Raw genomic sequence first — 25,095 nt, 5'->3', positions numbered from 1 at the left:
ATTCGGCCAATCACAACGCACTAGATAGCTGGCCAATCAGCGTACACCTCGCTTTTCAGACCGATGAGCTTTGTAAAAATGGACGAGTTTCAGAAAGGCGGGGCATAGAGGAGAAACAATAATGTACAGTATGTGGAAAATTATGTGTTTTTTAATACAGATATATTTTAATAAATAAATATATTTTACTAGTATATGACATAACCATTGAAGTAAGAAATGCTGGAGCGCCCAAACTAATGCAAAACAATTACCACTTTGACAAAGGCATTTTTTACTACTTAGGAGCTCATAATTACTGTAATTTTGTCATGTGAACAATACATGTGTTTTGATTGGCTGGTAGTTTGTTGCATTACAGAGCATTGTTACTTTCATTGTGGTCAGACTAATTACTTGTCACTGGAAACCCAAGTGTCGCGGCTGGTTAGGACACAGTGTAAAGAAATTAAAGTGATGGGATGACAAACAAATGGCAGATCTTCAGATGATAGAATGAATAGAAGAGTGTGGTTTAATTTCCATCAGAAACATAGCTGTGAGTCTTCTGTAATTAAATGACTAATTAACGACCTGAAATAATGATGTGCTCGTTACACTGGGCGAAATAAGTAGAAATAATAAGAGATAATTTTAGACAGAGTCGCAGAGTAGTAATTACGCAGTCACTAAATTCTGAGAGCTGCAGAAACACCTGAATACAGCGTACACTGTTTCTATTCAGGAAGCCAAAAGTGTTCGACTTGGACAATTGCTACCTACATGGCGTGCCACCGGAGCTATATCAATCACAGATAACTTGTGTTTTCATCACCTTCAGGTGTAGCAATTAGGCAGACTGTTGTCTGCTGTCAAAACTCATTACCACACATCTCAATCACACAACACCTCTCCCATTGGGCAAAACATGCAAATGGAACACATTTATTCTCAGGCTCTTTTCAGGAATCCATCTGCACTGAAGGACTGCGGCTATCCTCCCCATCGCCCCATGCTTGAATGACATCCTCTAATCGTGATGCGTTTCCATCCACACTGTTATTGTAGAAATTGCGTTAATCATCGGTGCGGTGTGACACCTTTGCTTGACATAGAAATGGTGCTATAAATATTGAGCGAGCTAGCTGGAGGTTTGTCAGTCCACATCTGCTGCCACAGTGGGAGGGAGGAAAGTTCGTGCCACACAAGTCCTGCAAGTCTAGTCCCGAAAGCCTCTTTTGTGGGAAAATTTAGTAACAGAATTTAAACGGCTTCCTCTTATCCATTTAAAAGCTCCTTCTGTGCTTCATCAGCACTATTCCTCAGTCCTCTGATAAGTCCCAACAAATCAGACGTTGACACTTCATCCATAAATACACTACCGTATGGGGTCAGTAAGATTTTCATTTATTTTCTTATTTTAAAAATATCTATTAATACTTTATTAAGCAAGAATGCATTCAATTGTGACAGTAAAGACTTGAATTGTGTTATTTATCCCAAAATTATATCACAGTTTTCAAAAAAATATAAAAAACTGTGACAATAATAGGAAACGTTTCTTGAGCATCACATCAACATATTGGAATGATTTCTGAAGGATCATGTGACACTGAAGACTGGAGTAGTGATGCTGAAAATTCAGCTTTGTAAATTACATTTTAATATATTAAAATAGAAAACAGCTGTAATAATATTTCACAATATTACTGTTTTATTGTATTTTTGATCAAATAAATGCAACTTAGGTGATCATACTGTAAGAGACGTCTTTCAGAAACATTAAAAAAACAATTTTACCAACCCCAAACTTTTGAATATGTTTCTATTATTACAAAACTGAATATTTGTAGAGTGTACTAGCATAAAAGCCCAAATTGTTTCTTATTTGTTTTTTTCAGACTTGTTTTTGTGTGGTTTAGTACCTATGGAAGAAAGAGTAGCATTAGCCACAGGGGAAACAGTGGTTTTTCTTGGAGGAAATTGTGAGCCGGATTTTCCTGAAAAGAAAGACAGTATTTTAAATGGTTTGAACTATTGTAAGGGAGTGATGTGGCTAAGAAAGAGGTAGCCATGTGATGTACTAAGTGAGCGAGTACTAAATGAAATATAAAAATGGTCTGTGTTAGCTGAACCAAGAAATCTTGTGAATGGATTGAATGGGATTAAATGGAATCAATCAATTAGCTTCAGCTACCAACATACAGTAGAGAAGATGACAGGTTAATAGTGAGATTTATCTAATTTAGCAACCATCTATGGACGACGTGTACTGTCAGCTAGACTCACACAAGGACAGGGCAAAAATAAAAAAATAAATAAATTAATTAATTAATTAAAACAGCATTATGCTGTTATATGAAAAATAATTGAGTACACATGCATTTTCAAGATAGAGTCCTACAATACAATACAGCTACAATTTTATCCTCTAGTCTAGTGTGTTAGCTATTTCTAGTGCAAAGGAAAACAGAAGACTTCATACTGATGTTGAAAGAGGCCATATCTGTTGAAGCTGGCAAAACAAAAGCAATAAAGCAATGAAAAAGACATATTGCAAGGATGACAGAAAGACACTGAAATCACGACAACTTTAGTTCATAAGACAGCTTGTTTATAAGACAGCAGTGCCTGTTACCGAAGCATTAAAGCGAGAATGCAATAGCAAGAAGCTTGGAAAATTCCATTCCAAAGTATTTAAAAATACGATGTCATATTTTTAAATGTCACACCAGAAATATGAAACTATTAAAGAATGGGTTTGAAAGGCATATTTTATGTATCAGATGGAAATACCATGGTATGTGATATACAATATCAAACAACAATACTGCCCAAAAAATTATCTTAAGTAAAGATACTACAGTCAAATTTTTTTTTTTTTCTTCATGCATTGGTCAGTTTTGAGATTTTGGGCTAATTTGCATCCATAACATGTATTCTTTTAGACTAGTGTAAAGAAAACATCCAAAATACACATTTAAGTGTACAGTTTATCTATTTGCATTTGTAGATTTCAGTTACAATTGCAGTTTAAAAGTATCATGGTATTTCCATGTATTTCTGGATATGTTATCATGGCAATATCCTATTTTTGGCCACGAAACATTCTTTGAAATACCTTAATTTCCATACAAATACCATGATAAAAGAATGTGTCCGTTTTTCCCTACTATATATATATATATGGCCAAAAATAGGATAGTGCCATGGTAACATGTCCAGAAATACATGGAAATACCATGATACTTTTAAACTGCAATTGTAACTGAAATATACAAATGCAAATAGATAAACTGTACACTTAAATGTGTATTTTGGATGTTTTCTTTACACTAGTCTAAAAGAATACATGTTATGGATGCAAAATAGCCCAAAATCTCAAAACTGACCAATGCATGAAAAAAAGAAAAAAATTGACTGTAGTATCTTTACTTAAGATTTTTTTTTGGCAGTATTGTTTGATATTGTATATTAGACATATTAATTTACTATGGTATGTACATGGAAGCCAAGCTACTTCAAAGAATACAATAGTTTCACCACGTTTCAAGGCCAAAAAACATGGTATTGTCATGGTAATGTGCAGAAATACCATGATACTTTTAAAATAAAACATTATCTATCTTATACTCCAAGTTGCACTTAAATGAAACACTTTTTACTAACTGTATTTGAAATCAGCTGATTTTCTTGATGCATACTGGTCATGTTTAGGCAGTTGTTTCCCATTGACACATAAAGATATCTCCCCTCACATCAGAGCAGTCATTTGTTTTCTTGACTGTTTTCTATTACTCTGCCGAATACTGGAATTATGCCTTGGGATTTTCATCTCGATCATATTTCTTCCGTAAACACAACTTCCTTATGAACCCTCAGCGAAACGGAAATAAACAGCACTTTATCAACAATCTGCTAACTGCCGATGATAAGTATGGTGGCTTGCACCATTAATCATGATAAATGTGCTGTAAATTCACAGTTGTGTGGTTTTTCTTTTAATATATTTTTTTGATGTTGATTACCAACTTATTTCTATGTCTGTATTAATAGCAATCCAACATTTCCATCCCCAAAGGCAACATATTATTTCTTCTTCCTTTTTGCAGGCAAGCTTTTACCCCCAAATCAATAAGCGATTGGTCTTCCAAGACAGTGATTAATGCAGCCCAGTCGCACACTGTTATGATATTGTTTAGCTGTAAAGAAAGGCTTAGATGGGCATATGAAAAGCTTGGTGAGATGGGAGATCGAAATAATGTTCCCTGCATTCGCCGGGTCGATGCCCATAACAGCAACTTGGTCATCCATGCCAGAGAGCCAGATTTCCTGTCCTTTGGAATACCACAGGCTGACTCCCTTGAGACACCCCCACCCCTGAACAGCTGCCACTCGTACTCACTCGCTTCAGGGACAGTGGTGCGCTCCTCGCTGGCAGCTGGTCCGCAGCCCACACGTGTGCAGCACCGTAGGTAAAACGTATATTTGCTCAGTGCTTCCAGATCCTGGAGGTGCAGCTTACTGCTGTCAGCAGAGATGTTGAGGGTCGTCAGAGAACCTAGTTCCTCTGTGTCATTTACTAAACAGGAAAAGGAAACAGAGCATACTATCAATGCAAGGTATGGTACATCTCTAAACAAATTAATATAGTTCCACACATTAGAATCCCTGGATGATCACACAGATTATAAACAAGAAAGAAAGCTATGCAGCAAAGCGACATGTGTTCATCATGTGTTATGTTTGGTCGCTCAGCTGGACTGGTAGCAGGAAGGCCATGCCATTGAAACGTCAGAAGTGTTTAGTGAGCCAGAGGTCAAAATCATTTTTTTTTTGTTTGACAGACTGACAGTCTGCACTAGGATTGTCACAATACCCAAAATTTGGCATTGGACAACAATAAGGTTGTCACAATACTATGTCTTATGGTATGATGCAAAAGTATCACAATGTTATTGTGTGGACTACATGTCATGGCTATTTTTTGATTACATAATATATAAATAAATATTTAAACATGAATTGTATTATATTAATTATTTTGATATTTTACAAATAAAATATTAATACGCCACTGAACATACTTCTTTCATTAAGTCAAATATTAATAAATATTAAAAAATGCAAGTTTTTCCAAGCAAGTATTGGTAAACAGTCAGCAATAGGGAACAAAGAAATAAAATAAGGCTAAACACCACTGGTGAATAGGGTCCTAATGTAAAGTGATGCTTATGTGACTGGATAGAACATATTTTTAAAATGTTACATATATATATATATATATATAAATCTAAAATATATATAAACAAAAAAAAAACAAAAAAAAAATATATATATATATTAATAATAACTGTCAACAGTCAGTAAAGAAATAACATTTTTATCATATTTTTAGGGGGAAAAAAATCAGGAAAATGATTTATGAACAAACCCCTCTGAAAAAGTATGTACAGAGTATGTATGTAAGTGCTACTGAAGTGGAGATTTCTGGCTCAGCGCATGAGAAAAAATTTCTCATTTTCTCATTTTGACCTTTAAAGATATGTACTGTAATTGAAATCTACAAAACACATATAGACAAAGTGTAAAAAAAACAAAACAAAAAAAAAACACTTAAATGTGTATTTTGGGTGGTTTCTTTCCACTCGTCTGAAGACGTTATGGAACCCAAAATCTCTAAATTGAGTATTGCATGAAAAAACAATGCCATTGCCTTGGTGTTATATATTAGACACAATATTTCAATATTTTGACACAAATCAGATTTTCTCTCTTTTTTGCATTCACTCATGACAAACCACTTGTGTTTGCATTAATAACCCTGACAATAACTGCAGTTGACCTTTCACACATCACAACAAGGAACAAGCATTATTTACATATGATGCACAGACATAAGCATGTGTGCATTTGAAAGTAACTGTCGGTCAGTCAGGAAGCACTTGTGTACCGAACTGGGCACTACCAATTAAAACATAATTTCTTGTCCATGTGCTCATGATGTGTTATTGAGCTATGGCGCTTATGTTGTTTAAATAGGTTTGGATCTGCACTGCAACATTTCCCCCTTTCCTCCCAATAATTCCCAATAAGTCTTTCAAACAAAAATAAATAAAAAACACTGTTTCTGAATCCTCCGTAATTCACAATGTGTGAATTGTTAACTCTGTGTGATTTTAGCATAGTTGGATCTGGCTGCCGGCCATCTGTGCAGTGGCTCTTTAATCCCAGTTGCTATTTTCCATTCGATGGGTACAGCTGTGTGCTCTCTTGCCAGCATTTTGCTTACCACTTTCTTCAAGGGGACTTCAATGAGCCCACTTCAAAGGGAGCAGAATGGCAGAATGGTTTTAGCAAGCTCTCCTGATGAAAATGTTGTTTCTTTTAATACGCAACCTGACACTTGGCCTCAATGATCAGCCGCAGCATCAAACACAATTAGCTGACGAGGCCTCCCAGACTGTATGCATCATAATCAGCTTCGTCATCATTTCTGCTGGGATCTGGTTGCGTGTTGAGCGGTGCACATGCGCAGCCTGGTGTTATACTGTGATATGATGCACGTAGAACAGTCAGTGTGAGAAAGGGTGTCGGCTTGATCACAATGGTATACCGGGTCACAAATGTCTTTTCCATGATCATGTACAGTAGACCAGGGTTTCCCAGATTGGGGTTTGTGATGGCTAATAATTCATTAAACCATAAAAATATAAAATTAAGTAAATACATTTAAAATAAAAACAAATCAAAATAAAATGCTTACTAAAAATACTTAAATATTTTGTTTTGTTAACCTGCATGTCATGTGACCACTACGCGACATAAGAGAACTTAAATTATTTAAATATTAACTTAAAATCCCAGGGGTTACTTCAAGTAAATATTTTAGGCCAAAGGAGTTTGGCTAACAAAAAAAGCTTGGCAATCTCTGGACCAGACAATGAGCAGACCTTATATTTCTTGGAAAATTAATGGAAACCAATTTTTCTAAAACATTTTCCCTAGGGGCATAAACGCAATCTGAAAAGTGGCGGGCACAATGTAAAACTTTAATATTAATATTATTAAATATTGATATTAATATTAATTTCATGTGGTTGTTCACCCAGTAGTCTACTTTATGTAGGAACATGCAATAATATTCTTTATATATATATATATATATATATATATATTTTTTTTTTTTTTTCTTCAAATTTTGTAATTAAAATATCTTTCAAAACAAGATTTTTCAATAATTTTTTTCTTTTAATTGTTCTTTCTTTTTCTTTTTTTAATATTACATATATAGTTGATTTCTTGTTTCAAGAATTTTTTATATTTTAACTGGAAAATAAATTAAAAATACTAATTAAAACTCATAGCATTAACCAGGCTTCACTGAAAAAAATGATACTAAATTATTTTAAGGTAAGTGGTTGCAAACAATTTATTTTAGCTACATTTAATAAAAAAAATATGTTGAAAGTTAGTCAACTAAATTTGTTTATTTAAATGTAGCTAAAATAATTTGATTGCAACCACTTACCTTAAATTTTTTCAGTGTTGAGTGCTGCTGATGCTTGCATGCAACCAGTTTACAGTGACTTCTGATTGGTCAAAAAGTATTTTTATATGGTTGGCTACAATGATTCTTAATTTTACCATTACATTTTAATATCAAAATCTTTATCCCTTGATATTTACAGATATGCTTCACAATGTTTTGCTTTTCCTTATAATGCATCACTTAACTACTAGTACGATGTGCATTGTTAACCTTCTACATTTATGTAATCAGCAGTGTTTCTCACTGTAAATCCTAATTAAAACCAAAGCATACTCTATTAGCATGCAGTAAATAGCTGTTTAATTCACTAGTGTGCCTTCAATTTGATATATCTACATGTATAATAAAAATAAGCAAATTGAGTGAGGCAACTTTAACAAGTCAAAGTAATTGTTTTCCATAAATCATTTAGCAAATATACAACTGTGTCTTATTGAGGTCCTGTGCAGTTATGTTCATAACACTGAAGTCTCTGTTGAATATAAGATGCAGCTGCCAACCCTAAGGTAGGTGGCACAACAATATCTCCTAGTGGTGAGACGTAGGCATCACTCGATGTAATGAGACATGAATAATCAAAGAGAACTTTGCTGTTTTTGTATGTCCAAATCCTCAACTGCATCACAGGTAACATGTTGACACAGGGCAATAGCTTTTTTATGCTCTCTGTGCCATAAAAAATTACCTTCTGTACGCTCTGGCACTTTAAATGACATGAACTGAGTCTAAAAACATTCAATGCAAATCTAGTGGTGTGTAGTTTCACTGTAGAATCACTGTAATGACCAATAATGCTGCTGTGTCATGGGCCACGTAAAAAATGAATATCAGAAATAAAAGCTGTTTACTCAAACCCCAGCACATAACCCTCACAGCAAGATGCCGACGTTTATAGCAAAGGTTATGAGCAAATTAGAAATGCAATGTTCACATACTTAGCTGATATTGGAGGATGTAGCCAATTATGAGTCCATTTGCGTCAACCGGAGGAGACCAGGTCAAGGTGACCTTGTGTTTCTGGATGTTTGTAACACTGAAAGCAGATACTTGACCAGGAACTGAAGGTAGGGAATGAAAGAAAGAGTTGACAGATATATTAATAATTTAAAGGAACGTTTCACACAAAAATGGTCATTATTATTAATTTGTGCATTCCAAAACTTTGTGACTTTCTTTCTTCCCCTACATCAAAGGTACCACATCTCATTTGCATTTCCAAGTATTCAAACTTGTTTCCAAATATTCTAGTCACTTGACATGTGAACTAGAATGGTCACATGACAAACCAGAGTCAACTGCTGCATCCCAATTAACCTACTTATACTATGCTCTAAAAATATGTACTCTTTTTGTGAAGAAAACAAATATTTAATTTTGAGTGTGTTAGCAGAAGAGCATGCAACATTTGGGAAATACTACTTTGTCATAATTGCGTCTTTAACGGACCTCACTGTCGCTTTGTTAGGTGCATCCTGTTACCATTTAAACTGCCCTGTCAGTCATCTTGTCACAGTCAACATCTTCCATATTTAATTTCATTTAATTTCCTACCATATTGGAGAAAAATTAAGTAGCATGTTGATCTGGCAGTCAGTAACGTGCATGACACAAGTTAATGACCAAACGTATCTTTATAAATAATTTAATTTCCTACCATTTTGGAGAAAAAATTATGTAGCATGTTGATATGCCAGTCAATAACTTGTGCATGACGCAAGTTAATGACCAAACGTATCTTTATAAATGTTCACAATCTTGTTGCAGATGTTATTTTTTATTATTATGTTATATATTGATTATTAATCACTCAAACCCCTTCATCTAAACATCTCTACTTAACCATCAGTCTCACACATCTGACATGATTTTTAACACTCTTTATACTTAATTGTAGTTCTAATATTAGCCATTAGAGTGAGCATGCATTTGCAACATACAACGATTTGGGACACACTAATTCTAATTTTGAATACTATTTAGGATGTATAGTATGCAAATTGGAACATAGCATGTCTTTTAAGGTAAACTAAAGGCTGGACACACTACTCGACTTTTAAAATTGGAACATATTTTAACTTAACACTAGGCATCATACACTTGCTGACTTGGAACTGGTTACATAGAACAACTGGGCATTATACTGTACACTAAATGACTGAGGATTACACACTACCAGATTTTAAAGTTGTTTCAAAAACAATAAACTCACACAGAAACATGACAAATGAAAACAATGTGTGTTCTAAAGTAGGCTCTAAATATCAAACGTATTCGATATGCTTCAACTGGACAGATAGTCTGAAGCTAAAAAAATCAGAGTCTGTGTTTAAAGTACATGATGTGATATTCTGTGAAATCTGTCAAATCCAACTGCCCAAAACCCGCAGACTGGCTCTGACTTTCATCAACTAGCGTCTACTCATCCAGACTGCAAATCGGGGGGAAAAATCTGTGCAAAAGCCTTAACTCACAAAACCAAATGTATTATGTTCACACACGTCCTATCCTCACTCACCTCCCTCAGGTGTTTTGAAGCTGACCGGATGACTGCCAGGCCCGTTTCCTCTGCTGTTAAAGGCCATGACAATGAGGCTGTATTCAGAGAACGGCTTAAGCCCTGTGACCACCGCATGGTTCCTCTCGCCTGAGAATGTCAATGTGTGTTTGTCACCATGCGTTTTCTTTGAGTACAGCAGACTACGGAGCCTCCAAAAGCTTATCTGTAAGTGCATGAGGTTAGATTAGTCCATGGGTAGTGAAATACAGCTGATGAGTAAAATACCACCATCGATTAATACATGTGGATAGCTGTGACAGCTTGCTGGGAAACAAGAGGAGCTTCGAGGTAAAAAAAGGGGTCACTGGCCTTTAAACCATGGCTACAAAGCAAAACACATGTTGGTGCGGAATTACCCTGTAGCCCCCCAGATGTCCATTGAGTTTGTCCTTGTGAACATGGTCCCATCTGACCTTCACCATGGTGTTGTTCATCACTTCTACGGCTACATCCTCTGGAGCGGCTGTGGGGACTATGGACGAATAACATGCAAATTAAATATTACAAATAGCTCTATATAGCTGCCTTCAAATTACACTGTTCCTAAATCAAGATAATGCCAGTGAATTAGATTCAGCTATATCCATGAAATAAGGACCAAGAAATGTGGTGTAATTTTGTGGGTAATCATGGGAAAAACTGTGGTGGGGGTAATAGTTGTTTATGTGGAGTTATGGACTATAATATTGTTTTTATGCTTTGTAACTACATTTCGTTATCAAACACTTGGCAAATTGCCTATACTACAGTGATTTACCATACACAATTTAAGTAATCTCACAATCTCACTGACACCATGACACTTGCTAATGGGAAGAGATTTGATTATAATGGAATTAATCCTTGTAAACACCAGTGTTGGGGAAGCAACATCGAAACTCTACCCTGCAAAGCTAAGCTACATATAAATTAAAACACACACACACATACAAATATATATATATATATATATATATTAAAACATTAAAACATATATCCTATAATTAAGCTAGCTACACTGATGGACGCAATATATTTTTAAATTATAACTATATAACTATTAGGGTTGGAGCCAAGATCCACTTTTTAAACACTGTATTATTAACAGCCCTTATGCAATATATTAAAACCCTCATAATGCATTTGGGTATGTTTTGAAAAAATGCATAGTTTTTAGTATGGGAACCAAACTTGTGTAAATACTATCAAAATACACTTCATTTAATGTATGTTTTTAAAATATCACCATTTCAACTTTTAGCGTTTGGGTCCATTTTGACCCAGGTTTCAACATGACTGTTTTATATACATGACTGTTATATAGATACAGTAAGTAAACATATTTATTACATTCAGCACTTGAACATTCTAGAATAATAGTTATGTTGTTTTGTTAAAAAATTTATATGTTAGGTTTCATAAATGTCACCTTTTTTGAGCAGTCATGAGTGTTAATATCACAAATATACTCTTACTGAATTTCTATAAAAATCAATGCTAATCAATGGGAATCAAAACTGTTTGGTTGGCAACATTCTTCAAAATAACTTATTTTGTGTTCTGCAGAAGAAAACAAATGCATACAGGTTTGTAATGACATGACGTTGAGAAAATGATGACAGAATTTTCTTTTCTTTTCTTTTCTCTTTAAAATCTCTTTAAAACTATTAAAAGAATCGTTAACGGACCAATTAAGGAATCTGAAAAGATAAATCTCTGCCATGCAGGGATTCAAACAGGTGACTAATTTCTGAATCTTTGTTTCACATGAACCTTCAAAATGAACTGATTCACTAGAATGAATCATACTTTCATTCCATCAGCTTGCTCGGCTTTAAAGCTGCAGACAAACAAACAGCAATTTAGCATTCATTCGCTACTTTTAGCTAGGTACTCTCAACACTGGCAAATATGCACTAAGATAAGAGAGAAATAAAAAAGAGGGAGAGACTGAGAAAGAAAAGGGGACTAAACTAATCGTACTGCACAGAGACGTAGTGACCTGAGATAACATCGGGAGGGCAACTCCAAAAGAAAACTGAAGGCAGAAGAATAATTATAGCCACAAATGTAAATAGCTCATAGCCATGATAACATTTCATTTGTTAGTCTACAAAGACTCTGAGTGAGGAAATCGTTCCCGCTTGTGCAATTTAATATCCTCAATAAGGCACAACAAATCGGCATATCAGCGCTACTGTTTGGATGCTGTGTAAAGGCAAGATGGTATTTCATCAGCGTTCCAAAATCTTCACCTGCTTTGTATGCTCTCAAAGGTAAACATGCACAATGCTTTGACAGTGAGTGAAATGTCAATGGTATTGGCTTATTTGAATGCATGCTCATCTCCACAGCTCAGACACAATGGAGGTTGCTCCTACTTACAATCCTCTCCTGAGTACGCTGTGATTATTTCAGGGTCTGGACCCCAGCCCGCATGGTTCTTGGCCTGAATTTTGATCTCGTAAAGGACGAACGTTGGGGTGTTTTTAACAACGAACGAGTGCCTCTTCACCATGTGCTCCATCCAGTCCTCTCCAGTGCCTTGTCTTCTGTAGCTTACTTTGTACTCCAGACCAGGCCCGTTGTGTTCAATAGGTGACAGTGGCTGTGACAGGAGAACGAAAGAGCTCAGTCAGTTGACAGAAACAGAAAATCAAAGGAAATAGCATTTAGTTCTCAAACACTTGGTGTTTTTATTGTCTCATCCTCAGTGCACGCTCACGGACCATGTGTTGCTGACCGTATGATGAATATTGCACACAAAAAAATGGCAAACACTGGCAGAAATCAACATTTGCAATTAGACTGGCTGGTTTTACACAGTTTCCAAGAGTAAGGGGGGGGCACGTTTATCAGTTTGAGTTTAAATAATGAGCACTTCTGAGGAAGAATTAGAGATGGTTTGCTCAAGATGGTTAGTAGCAAGTTAGTAGCTACAGTAGATACCTGCATATAGAACTGTATATTCATGCTTTGTTTTCTCAATTATGTCTGAGAAATAAGCATGTGAAATAATATGTTACAGTTATTACTCTTTATAAGTTTGAGGTTGGTAATGTTTTTGATAGACATTTCTTATGCTCACCAAAATACAGTAAAAACAGTAATGAAATAGTATTACAATTTAAAATTACTATTCCATTTTAATAAATTTGAAAATGTAATTTATATCTGTGATGGCAAAGTTGAATTTTTCAGCAGCCATTACTCCAGTCTTTAGTGTTAGACAATCTTTCAGAAATCATATTTAATATGCTGATTTTGCTCAAGGAACATTTCCTTTGTTGATATTCCCTAAACTTTTGAACGATAGTATTTTTTAATTTTTTAATTATTATTATTTTTTTTTTTACATTTTTTCACATTATTTGTTTTAATTTTATAATTCTTTTTTTTCCCATGCATGTCTATTATTATGGTGACTTCTGCAGAATGTTCAGTGCTTATATACCTGGTTAATTGCCAACGGTTTATCATGATGTCAAGCATTATAACAATTAACTTTTATTAACAAAGCTCTAAGGTACAGCAGCTAACTATGATTTTACAATCATCTTGCAGCAAAAGACCGAACAAAAATGCAATTATTCATTAACATCCACCATTAACAATGAGATTCCTCACAATTTTATAAAGTAGGTGCATTAGTATGAAAAGGTGGCCAAGTAATAGCTCAGAAACTGTAAAAGACATTCACCTTTATGTGAAAATCTTAATTTATGTATCCTGTTCCTTTTACTTTTTAATCAAAGACTGACTCTGGGCTCCTTTTGATGGGAACCTGTATCCAGAGAGATCCATTTCAGCAGGGCTTTGTAACTTTCCCAACAGCATGGCAATAAAGATAGTCGTGTTTTGCTATGCAAAAACTGCTATCTCGGGAAATACGCTTATCGATAATTGGAACCTAACAACTGACACTGTTAGTTTGCACTCCCCCTCTGAGAACTAAATGAAATTCTGTATTTGAGAGCTCTTCTTTATCTGTGCAGCCTTTGCAGTGCTTTGAACGTTAGATATTCCTGAAGACTATTGGAACTGAACGTTTAGCATCGTACCTCCCAGTTGATATCCATTTCATGTGGCAAATGACCTTCGATCTTGATATTTTCTGGGTTCTTGTCGGGTGCTTTGGAAAGAGCAGAAATATGGATTTTGTTGGAGATTAAATTGTTAGTGGAAGAAAGAAAAATGGCCTGTGAAATATGCACTTTTTAGACTGGAGCTTAAACGACAGGGAAAATCAATTATCTCACAAGTTTGAATGTTTTAAAATTCAGTAGGTGATGAAGTTGGCCTCACTGCTATATATAAAGGTGACGTGGTTAGGAGAAACAGTAGGAGAGCTCATAGATACCTGATGCTGGAGTTTTGTATCTTTCAGTGGCCTGGCTTGGCTGACCTCTTCCCACCTCATTGGTGGCGGAGACTCTAAATCGGTAGTCTACGTGTCCGTGAAGATTCAGCAGAGCGAAGTGATGGTTTCCCGGTACTCTCATCATCTCCTTCCAGCTGCCCGGCTCATGTTGGCTTTCCTCAAACTCTATAACAAACTCTGCACAAAGTTTAAAATTAGAACTGGAGTCAACACATTTTAATAAAGTGGCTTTACTCAGGAAATATTCTTTATATTGACTGATTTAAACTGACTACATTAGGTTAACACCAATGAAAATTGATGTTAGATCAGGTAGAAAACAGACCCTACAGTAACAGTATCAAAACTTCTGCTCTTTTACAGTGCATGAGCAAAATTAATCTGTCAGTAAACTGCATCCCAGTGTAGCTGTGTGACATTAATTTTGTATGATACGCCTCAAATTTACAGGGAAAATCAATTATCTCACAAGTTTGAATATTTTAAAGTTCAGTAGGCGATGAAGTTGGCCTCACTGCTATCTGTAAAGGCGGCATGGTTAGGAGAAACAGTAGGAAAGCTCATAGATACCTGATGCTGGAGTTTTGTATCTTTCAGTGGCCTGGCTTGGCTGACCTCTTCCCACCTCATTGGTGGCGGAGACTCTAAATCGGTAGTCTACGTGTCCGTGAAGATTCAGCAGAGCGAAGTGATGGTTTCCCGGTACTCTCATCATCTCCTTCCAGCTGCCCGGCTCATGTTGGCTTTCCTCAAACTCTATAACAAACTCTGCACAAAGTTTAAAATTAGAACTGGAGTCAACACATTTTAATAAAGTGGCTTTACTCAGGAAATATTCTTTATATTGACTGATTTAAACTGACGACATTAGGTTACACCAATGAAAATTGTTGTTAGATCAGGTAGAAAACAGACCCTACAGTAACAGTATCAAAACTTCTGCTCTTTTACAGTGCATGAGCAAAATTAATCTGTCAGTAAACTGCATCCCAGTGTAGCTGTGTGACATTAATTTTGTATGATACGCCTCAAATTTACATGAAAAATTAATTACATTTTACACTACCATTAAAAAAATTTGGGGTCAGTAAGATTTTGTTGTTGTTGTTTTGAAAGAAAATTATACGTTTATTCAGAAAGAAAAAAAAGTGAGAGTAAAACATTCATAATGTCATAAAATATTTCTATTTAAAATAAAATCTTTTCTGTTGAACTTTGTGTTCGTCATAAAATCCTGAAAAAACACAGGAAACAGAAAACAAATTTTGATTTCTTGAGCATCAAATCAGCATATTAGAATGATTTCTAATAGATCATGTGACACTGAAGACTGGAGCAATGACTGATGAAAATTTAGCTTTGCTGTCACAGGAATAAATTACTCTTTACAATATGTTAAAACAGAAAATACTTATTTTAAATTGAAATAATATTTCACTATAGTATTGTTTTTACAGTATTTTTGATCTAATAAATGCATCCTTGATGAGCATAAGAGACTTCATAAACATAAAAAAATTACAAACCCCAAAGTTTTGAACGGTAGTGTAATTAGCATATGTTGAGTCATTTATATAAGGTAAAAATTGGCCAAACAAGTAAAACCAAGAGGCTGTGCAAGTCCTAGTCTATAATCTGTACCCAGTGCATCCAAATTGATATTTATAATACAGTATATGGTAGGGGCTGCACCGACTATTCGACTAGTCGACTTCAATGCTTTAAACCGCTTATTGTACAGGTAGGTAAATTAATCGCCGTTCTAATCTAATGCACTGCTGCACTGTAACGCACACACATAGCTCGTACATCACGCGCAGATCGCGCACACATTGTTCATTAATGACGTCATCAGCGACTAGTCGACTTCGACTCGACTTTCATCACATAAAAGTCGACTTTAAAAAATCAGAAGTCGTTCAACCCCTAGTATATGGACAATAAGGGTGTTAAGACTATGTTACCTGTAATGGAGCTGTTATGGTCATCTCCTGGAATCCACTGCAGTTTCACACTTCTGCCATTATGTTCTGAAAGGATCACATCCTCTGGTGGATCAGGAACATCTAAGGAAACAACAAACTTTATTTAGGGCTGTCAATCGATTAAGTATCTCGAGTTCAATCAGATTCATTACATGATATTGTTGCTTTTTTTGTTTTTGTTGCCATTTTATAGATATTTTGGAGACAGTAGGAGAAATAAAGAAAATGATAGGGAGAAGAGGGAGGATGGGTCTGGGAAATGACTCCAGCTGGTTTCAAACATGACAGAGCTCATGCACTGCCTGCCAGGTCATGTCTCCAGCTAGTTTATTTGTACAAATACTATGTGGTGCTGTCTTATTAAGTATATAATTCCAGCTGTGGCGCAGCAGGTAGCCAAACCCCGCCTGTGTCGTGCGCTGAACCCAATTCAGCCCTCAAAACGTCTGTCTATATTTACTTTCCTAAACAATAAAGACCGAAAGCACATAACTCACCCACAACTGAAAGCTGTGCAACCGCCATGTCCTGGTCGACTGGTGTTCTGGCCACACAGGCATAAAAGCCCTGGTCTCCAAAGCTCACATTAATGATTTCAAGCACTCCATCGTCCAGGATATATCTACAGACACCAGCAAAGACACTGATTAGACAGCTCTGACATTCACTACTGTAGAATAATGACATCCTGTTGTATCTCACCGTGTGTTCTCGCTGGCGTTGAGGGCCATGCCATCTTTTTCCCAGAGGATCTCAAAGTCATCACCAATGGAGGGATCAAACTCTGCCTGGCATGAAAACTGGATAGTAGTTCTGGCCAAAACCCGCAAATCATGAGGAGGATCGACTATTCTGGTGGGATCTGACAAGGAAAACAAAAGTCATTTTGGATTATATGGATTAACTAAATTGATTGATTTTCTGAATCTTGTAAACCCCTTGAACTTGACTGATTTACAAAAGAGTATCTGTTTCTCATACCTTTGACTTCAAGTGTTGCAGCAATGGCAACTTTGCCCTCAGTGTTTTGAGCAAAACAAGAATACTCCCCCATGTCCTCTTTCATCACGTTGTGGATCTCCAGCGAACCATTCTTATGAACAGAAAACCTTTCTCCTTCCACTGAATTGGCACTGTCAGTTTTACTCCTGTGCAACCATAAACCAACTGGGTCATTTTCAGAAAACAGCATCAACTGTGTGCATAATAGTGTTCGCATGTCTTTCTGAAATATAAGAAATCACCACAAAAAAAACAAAAACACATCACCTAAAATCATGTAAACCAAATAGACTAAAAAGGTTGCAGGTCATTTTTGCTACTTTTTACTAAAATATAAGTCACAGGATACAAAACTTACATTATTTAATAGATTTACCTCTGTTTAGTGTGTAAGGCACAGAACTTTTAAAATAAAACATTAATTTTATTTTTTTTAGAAATACTGCCGTTGAAAAGTTTAAGATCAGTAAGATTTTAAATAAATAATAAAACTTTTTCTCAGCAAGGACACTTTAAATTGTTTAAAAGTGACAGTAAAGATATTTATAAGGTTACAAAAGATTTTTATTTTAAATAAATGCTGTTATTTTGGATTGAAAAAAATGGTTTCCACTGTATCAAATCTGCTGAACATTCAGGAATAAATTACATTCAAATAGAAAACTTATTTTAATTGTAATAATATTTCATAATAGTTTTTTTTATCAAATAAATCCAGCCTTGATTAACATAAGAGACTTATTTTACAAACATTAAAAAATCTTACCAACCCTAAATTTTTGAACGATAGTGTAGATTTTATGAATTCAATAAAATACTCTGTTTGCTTTCTCTTATGTGCCACCACAGTCAACACTTCTGCTGTTATTGCATTAACTTAACAGTAGCATACTTACAGATCCACATGAGTAGTTTACCTCATTATCACAGTGCTGAACACAGCCTGAGGGCCCACCCTTGAGTAAACTGCTTTACCAGCGCCAAACCACATTAAAGACACTCTATCGCTACAGCACTAACACCTGTAGAGCAGTGCTGCCCTCTGCCGGCCTGTGCAAATACATCCACTACAGCAGGCTCTACTCACCATGTAATGCTGGATGTTGGTGAGCTGAAGACCTTACAGTGCATGACCACACCTTTCCCCTCCACTGCCATATATTGCAGATTGTTTTCTGTTAAGATCAGGGGCTGGATGTCTGGGGAGAGAGTTATCAGCATTGCACCATTAAACATGACAAAACACGATTGGATTAATCCCTTTATCTCTTGTCTTGTGATGCACATTGTTATCAGTTCAGTAAAAAAGTCCTTGTCCTTAGGAAAAGCAGATCCCTGCTCTATCAGGGGAGTTAAGCGGGTTTGCAGGGTTACGGAGAGAGAATCTGAAGACCTTACAGTGCATGACCACACCTTCCCCCTCCACTGCCATATATTGCAGATTGTTTTCTGTTAAGATCAGGGGCTGGATGTCTGGGGAGAGAGTTATCAGCATTGCACCATTAAACATGACAAAACACGATTGGATTAATCTCTTTATCTCTTGTCTTGTGATGCACATTGTTATCAGTTCAGTAAAAAAGTCCTTGTCCTTAGGAAAAGCAGATCCCTGCTCTCTATCAGGGGAGTTAAGCGGGTTTGCAGGGTTACGGAGAGAGAGTTGAGATATGTTTTTCCGATTCTTTATTAAATTGCATTTTTCCGTTTCTAATTTTTTTTTGAAAGTGAGGATCCTTAGCAGCTTATTTTATCTCACAAATTAAACATGCTTTGGTTCTAGCAACTGAATATGAATGGAGGAAGGCAAAGTTGTTCACACATAAAAGCGTCTCGCCGCCTGAGGGAGAGTGTGTCTGGAGATCAGAACTGACAGAAGAGCTCCGCCCTAAAGCCTGTGTGCTATCATGAGGACATTCCAATCGCTGAACAAACCAAAGGGCTGTCCACTGTCCCTATCACACTGCTGCTTATGGCTCTGTCCACACCAACTAAAAAAGCAAATGCTTGTTCACTGCCAGCCAACACCATGGTGTTTTTGTGAGATTTTTGTTTGGCCAAGAGTGAATGAAACCAAAAGTATTCCATAAGAATGCACTTCTGAAACGAATAATGCCACGGGTCTCTCTTTAAAAGGGTGGAGACACCGCCCTATATCAAATTTGCTAATAAAATCCAATACTGTTTCTTACTAATTTTGGGAAATAGTGCCTGGTTTACTCAATCAAGCATGTTACACTTTCTCACAAAATATGTGCATTTTGTGGCATTTTTGCTTTTGACAACCATTCGTTATGAGAAGAAGTCTTGTACTATCCCTTACCTTAACCAGAAAAACTGCCACAAAGACATGATTCCTAGCGAGGTTACAACTATTTCTTCTGTTCTCAGCTGATTTTCACATGCATGGATGATTCTGAAGACATTTTATGCCTAATCCTGATTATCACATTTTCCACTACTTAAATTACAAATTTTTAATATTTCTTTTTGTCATTAAAATCAGCATTTGATTGTTTTTGTTATTTTGATAAGTGCATTAAAGCTGATACATATATATATATCGTTTGAAAAAAAAATCTCCATTCTTATTTTTCGAACTTTGCATCATAAAGTTAAGTAATATTAGGCCTTTTGCAAATCAGCAGAATTTTTTTATTTTTTTATCTCAAACTGGTAAGACAGCATATTTAATTCATGAATGAATGCAAATCCGTTACAGCCGTGTACAGTTTACGTACTCATAATCATGATGTTGGCATTGGCTAGGATGGTTCCGTGTCTGTTTGTGGCCTCACACTGGTAAACAGCACTGTTTTCGGGCTTTGCGTTGTGGATGGAAATGGTGCCATCTTTTAAGACCTTCCTATTGGATGTTGGGACCTCTGAAATAGAAAAATAGAAAATATGGGTTAAATGATTAGTAAAAGTACAGTATGGCAGGATGCAATTGTATACCACACTGTGCTCCTAATCACACACCTTTATAAAAATTATTACTGTAAAATGACCATCCTAAGTAAATAGATTAATTAAATGCAATTACACCCATTTACACAAACAGAAAAATTGAAAGCTATTTAGAAAGCTATTTTGAAGTCAGTTGGCACACTAATTTGAAATCAGTATAATCATAATTTTTCAGTTATTTGAAACAGGAATTAGGAATGTTTACCGTTCAGCAGTCGGCCGTTGACCCTCCATACAACACTAGGTTGAGGATTTGCTTTCACAACACACTTGATCACCACATCAGCTCCAATCATCACCAGTTGGCTCTGAGGTTCAATCTCAAACTCAGGAGGCTCTGTTCATGCAGAAGAATCAAGTCACATATTATACACATGACATAATTCTGATTAGTCAATTGTGGCATTCAGCAGCCAGATATTTCCTAATAGTCACCGATGTTTGAACACAAACAGTTGTTAAAGGTCAAGATGGTGTGTGTGGAAGTCATGTGGCCTAACCTTTCTTGTTGCTTGAAAATATAGATATATCTATCCCTTAGAGGTCTCGTTTTTTCTGTGTTAAATTCAATAAGGTGTTTACCCTGACTAAGGTCTATATTGGAAAAAATACAGACACTGTATGTGATGAAAATACAGAAACACTAAATATAAGGTTATCTGCTATCAACTATGAATGGTAATCTGTCATATGTATGCATAATTGTTCTCTTGATAACCTGAAAATTATTATTTAAAATCCCTAAAATTATCACTATGTCCTTGTATTATGTTAGGACTCTATGGCCTGGTTTCACAGACAGGGTTTAGACTAAGCCAAGATTAGGCCATAGCTCATTTGGGACATTAACGTAATTTTAATAAACATGCCTTAGAAAAAAAAACATTACTGGTGTGCATCTTGACACAAAACAAAGGCACTGACATATTTTAAGATCAATCAGTGCAAGTTTCTTTCAGTTGAAACAGCTCAGACTTTTAGTCTGGGCTTAAGCATTGTCTGTGAAACCAGGGGTATATCTACATATCACGAATTAGTCCTGCAAGCACACTTTGTATTTGAACAGAAGATGGCGCTCTTTAAACACAAAGAGTGACTTTAAATACAGACATGATATTGAAACCATTAATAAAGCAACACTGGCACATTTACTGTGGTTAGATTATGAGATTAATGTGATCAATAATGTGACTCACCTTCTACTGTAACATGAAAATAATGCACAATCTCTCCATGGGGATTTTTGGCTCTGCACATATATTTCCCTTCATCCTCCTCATTCACCATCTCAATAGTAAGCAACTTTGTCTGTTTGTGGCCTCACACTGGTAAACAGCACTGTTTTCGGGCTTTGCGTTGTGGATGGAAATGGTGCCATCTTTTAAGACCTTCCTATTGGATGTTGGGACCTCTGAAATAGAAAAATAGAAAATATGGGTTAAATGATTAGTAAAAGTACAGTATGGCAGGATGCAATTGTATACCACACTGTGCTCCTAATCACACACCTTTATAAAAATTATTACTGTAAAATGACCATCCTAAGTAAATAGATTAATTAAATGCAATTACACCCATTTACACAAACAGAAAAATTGGTGACACCTAATTGTAATTTTCATTAACAAACATTATGGCATTATTTGATAGGCCATTTAGAAAGCTATTTTGAAGTCAGTTGGCACACTAATTTGAAATCAGTATAATCATAATTTTTCAGTTATTTGAAACAGGAATTAGGAATGTTTACCGTTCAGCAGTCGGCCGTTGACCCTCCATACAACACTAGGTTGAGGATTTGCTTTCACAACACACTTGATCACCACATCAGCTCCAATCATCACCAGTTGGCTCTGAGGTTCAATCTCAAACTCAGGAGGCTCTGTTCATGCAGAAGAATCAAGTCACATATTATACACATGACATAATTCTGATTAGTCAATTGTGGCATTCAGCAGCCAGATATTTCCTAATAGTCACCGATGTTTGAACACAAACAGTTGTTAAAGGTCAAGATGGTGTGTGTGGAAGTCATGTGGCCTAACCTTTCTTGTTGCTTGAAAATATAGATATATCTATCCCTTAGAGGTCTCGTTTTTTCTGTGTTAAATTCAATAAGGTGTTTACCCTGACTAAGGTCTATATTGGAAAAAATACAGACACTGTATGTGATGAAAATACAGAAACACTAAATATAAGGTTATCTGCTATCAACTATGAATGGTAATCTGTCATATGTATGCATAATTGTTCTCTTGATAACCTGAAAATTATTATTTAAAATCCCTAAAATTATCACTATGTCCTTGTATTATGTTAGGACTCTATGGCCTGGTTTCACAGACAGGGTTTAGACTAAGCCAAGATTAGGCCATAGCTCATTTGGGACATTAACGTAATTTTAATAAACATGCCTTAGAAAAAAAAACATTACTGGTGTGCATCTTGACACAAAACAAAGGCACTGACATATTTTAAGATCAATCAGTGCAAGTTTCTTTCAGTTGAAACAGCTCAGACTTTTAGTCTGGGCTTAAGCATTGTCTGTGAAACCAGGGGTATATCTACATATCACGAATTAGTCCTGCAAGCACACTTTGTATTTGAACAGAAGATGGCGCTCTTTAAACACAAAGAGTGACTTTAAATACAGACATGATATTGAAACCATTAATAAAGCAACACTGGCACATTTACTGTGGTTAGATTATGAGATTAATGTGATCAATAATGTGACTCACCTTCTACTGTAACATGAAAATAATGCACAATCTCTCCATGGGGATTTTTGGCTCTGCACATATATTTCCCTTCATCCTCCTCATTCACCATCTCAATAGTAAGCAACTTGCCATGACTCTCCACCACGGCCCTTTCCGGAAGCTTGTGGAAACCTATTTTTACCCACTCCACCTTTGGTGTGGGGCTGAAAGACAGAAACAATCAAAACATTTTAAAGTCTATTAATACAGTTTTAGTGAACTATTCAATAATTTGTATTATAAGTATTTATACTTAATTGCATTTTTTTACAAAAATAATCATTTAAACATTCCCACTAGATTTCAAAGCATTTGAAGTGGTATAATTGAAATGAATGTCAAGCTCCTAATTGGATTAACAATCAAACAAATTAGACAATGACACTTACAAGCCCTCTGCAATACACTCCAAATGAAGATCTTCGCCTTTCACCAGATATGTATGTGACTCCTTTCCTGTGGGCGTCAGTAGACTGGGCTTCCTCTCCAAGAGAGAGTTTGCTTTATAACAGTGAAAAGATTATGCATGAAAAATATATAATATAATATAATATAATATAATATAAAAAATTGCTAAACTACTGTTTTATATTAATGAATGATTCAAGAAATTGTTTTAACATACAAAAAATAACACACTTCTGATCCAATACAGAGAATGAGTCATGGATGAACCTATGAATTATTCCCATCAGTTGATTACAAAAAACCTTTGCGATTTGCAAATCTAGGCTAAAGAGTAGGCAAGTATGATGTGGCATGGAATGAAATAATTAATCAAAACTAATTAAAAACAAAGAAGCTGCTCTACGCCCATGTAGCATCCCTAATGAATGTCACTCACCATAACCTCTGCCGCTATCAGAGTCTGAGTCCTTCATTAACTTGTCTTGGATGAAGAAATGGAGACAAATAAAATATGTGTGGCAAATGCAATAACAGCTAAAACAACAGATACTATGGATATGAAATACACCAACAAGTCTTCACATGAAGTATCACGAAAGCACAGGAAGCATCAATATCTACCAAGCTGATTTGCTGAAGTCCAGCAAGTGCTTGGAGATTGACTACATGAGAAACTGGGGGGATGTATCAGATGCACATGACACGACATGTCTGAAATCGATGCTGGTCATGTAAAGAAATGATCATGTTATGCAATCAAACTCTTGAAATGAGTATTTCAACGTACTGCTTTTGACCACAACAGACATGGCCGTTTTCTGAACGATGGTTCGAATGCGTGGGAAGGCAGCAAAGCAGCAGTAATCTCTGCGACTGTCGGTCTCAATGGCATTTGAGAAGTACAGGTTCCCGTTGAGACCCAATGATACTCTTTCGTCCTGCTCGATGTGCTGTAGACCTGTGATGTTTCACAGAAATTGAGAAAAAAACCTAATGAAGCTCAAAACACTTTTAGCTTAGTAAAAGTGATATTACAGTAATAATATGATTACTTTAATGAACATTAATAGATGTGGACAAGGAATAGCTCACCCAATAATGAAAATTTGCTCACCCTTAGGCCATCCAAAATGTAAATGAATTTGTTTCTTCATCAGAACAGATTTAGAGAAATTTAGAATTACATCACTTGCTCACAAATGGGTCCTCTGCAGTGAATGGGTGCCGTTAGAATGTAAGTCCATCAGTTGATAGAAACATAATCTGCAAGTAATCCAAATGACTCCAGTCCACCAGTTAACATCTTGTGAAGCCGTAAACAATGGTTTGATGTAGGGCTGGACAATAATTCAATATCAATATGTATCGCGATATAATTTTTTTCAATAACGGTGATATGATTTTTAAACACATTTCCGATATTTCGATATACATTACCAGTTTCCCATACATTGATTTATTTGTGCCGTTTGACTTCGTTGAATAAACATGAGCACTGCACGTTTCAAAATCAAAACACGTCG

At 35.8% G+C, this 25,095-nt stretch overlaps 1 protein-coding gene across 1 annotated transcript in view; it reads right to left on the bottom strand.

Annotated features, from left to right (window-relative positions):
* Positions 1-25,095, bottom strand: part of LOC107708734 (neural cell adhesion molecule L1-like protein) — a 40,018-nt gene that overhangs the window by 9,629 nt on the left and 5,294 nt on the right. The window contains exons 4-21 of the mRNA XM_016513034.1: positions 24,360-24,530; positions 23,554-23,665; positions 23,144-23,328; positions 22,153-22,284; positions 20,174-20,317; positions 18,523-18,634; positions 17,415-17,581; positions 17,136-17,295; positions 16,931-17,055; positions 16,413-16,514; positions 15,019-15,216; positions 14,129-14,199; positions 12,453-12,675; positions 10,445-10,560; positions 10,047-10,251; positions 8,467-8,589; positions 4,385-4,561; positions 2,465-2,494 (exon numbers count right to left, since the gene is read on the bottom strand). Coding sequence (XP_016368520.1) covers positions 2,465-2,494; positions 4,385-4,561; positions 8,467-8,589; positions 10,047-10,251; positions 10,445-10,560; positions 12,453-12,675; positions 14,129-14,199; positions 15,019-15,216; positions 16,413-16,514; positions 16,931-17,055; positions 17,136-17,295; positions 17,415-17,581; positions 18,523-18,634; positions 20,174-20,317; positions 22,153-22,284; positions 23,144-23,328; positions 23,554-23,665; positions 24,360-24,530 — 2,553 coding nt within the window. The remainder of the gene's footprint in view (positions 1-2,464; positions 2,495-4,384; positions 4,562-8,466; positions 8,590-10,046; positions 10,252-10,444; positions 10,561-12,452; positions 12,676-14,128; positions 14,200-15,018; positions 15,217-16,412; positions 16,515-16,930; positions 17,056-17,135; positions 17,296-17,414; positions 17,582-18,522; positions 18,635-20,173; positions 20,318-22,152; positions 22,285-23,143; positions 23,329-23,553; positions 23,666-24,359; positions 24,531-25,095) is intronic.

The sequence above is a fragment of the Sinocyclocheilus rhinocerous genome, unplaced genomic scaffold (assembly GCF_001515625.1).
Source record: "Sinocyclocheilus rhinocerous isolate Xijiao unplaced genomic scaffold, SAMN03320098_v1.1 scaffold1107, whole genome shotgun sequence".
Taxonomy (NCBI): domain Eukaryota; kingdom Metazoa; phylum Chordata; class Actinopteri; order Cypriniformes; family Cyprinidae; genus Sinocyclocheilus; species Sinocyclocheilus rhinocerous.
The sequence above is the reverse complement of the archived record's forward strand: the minus strand, read 5'-3'. Positions and strand labels throughout refer to the sequence as shown.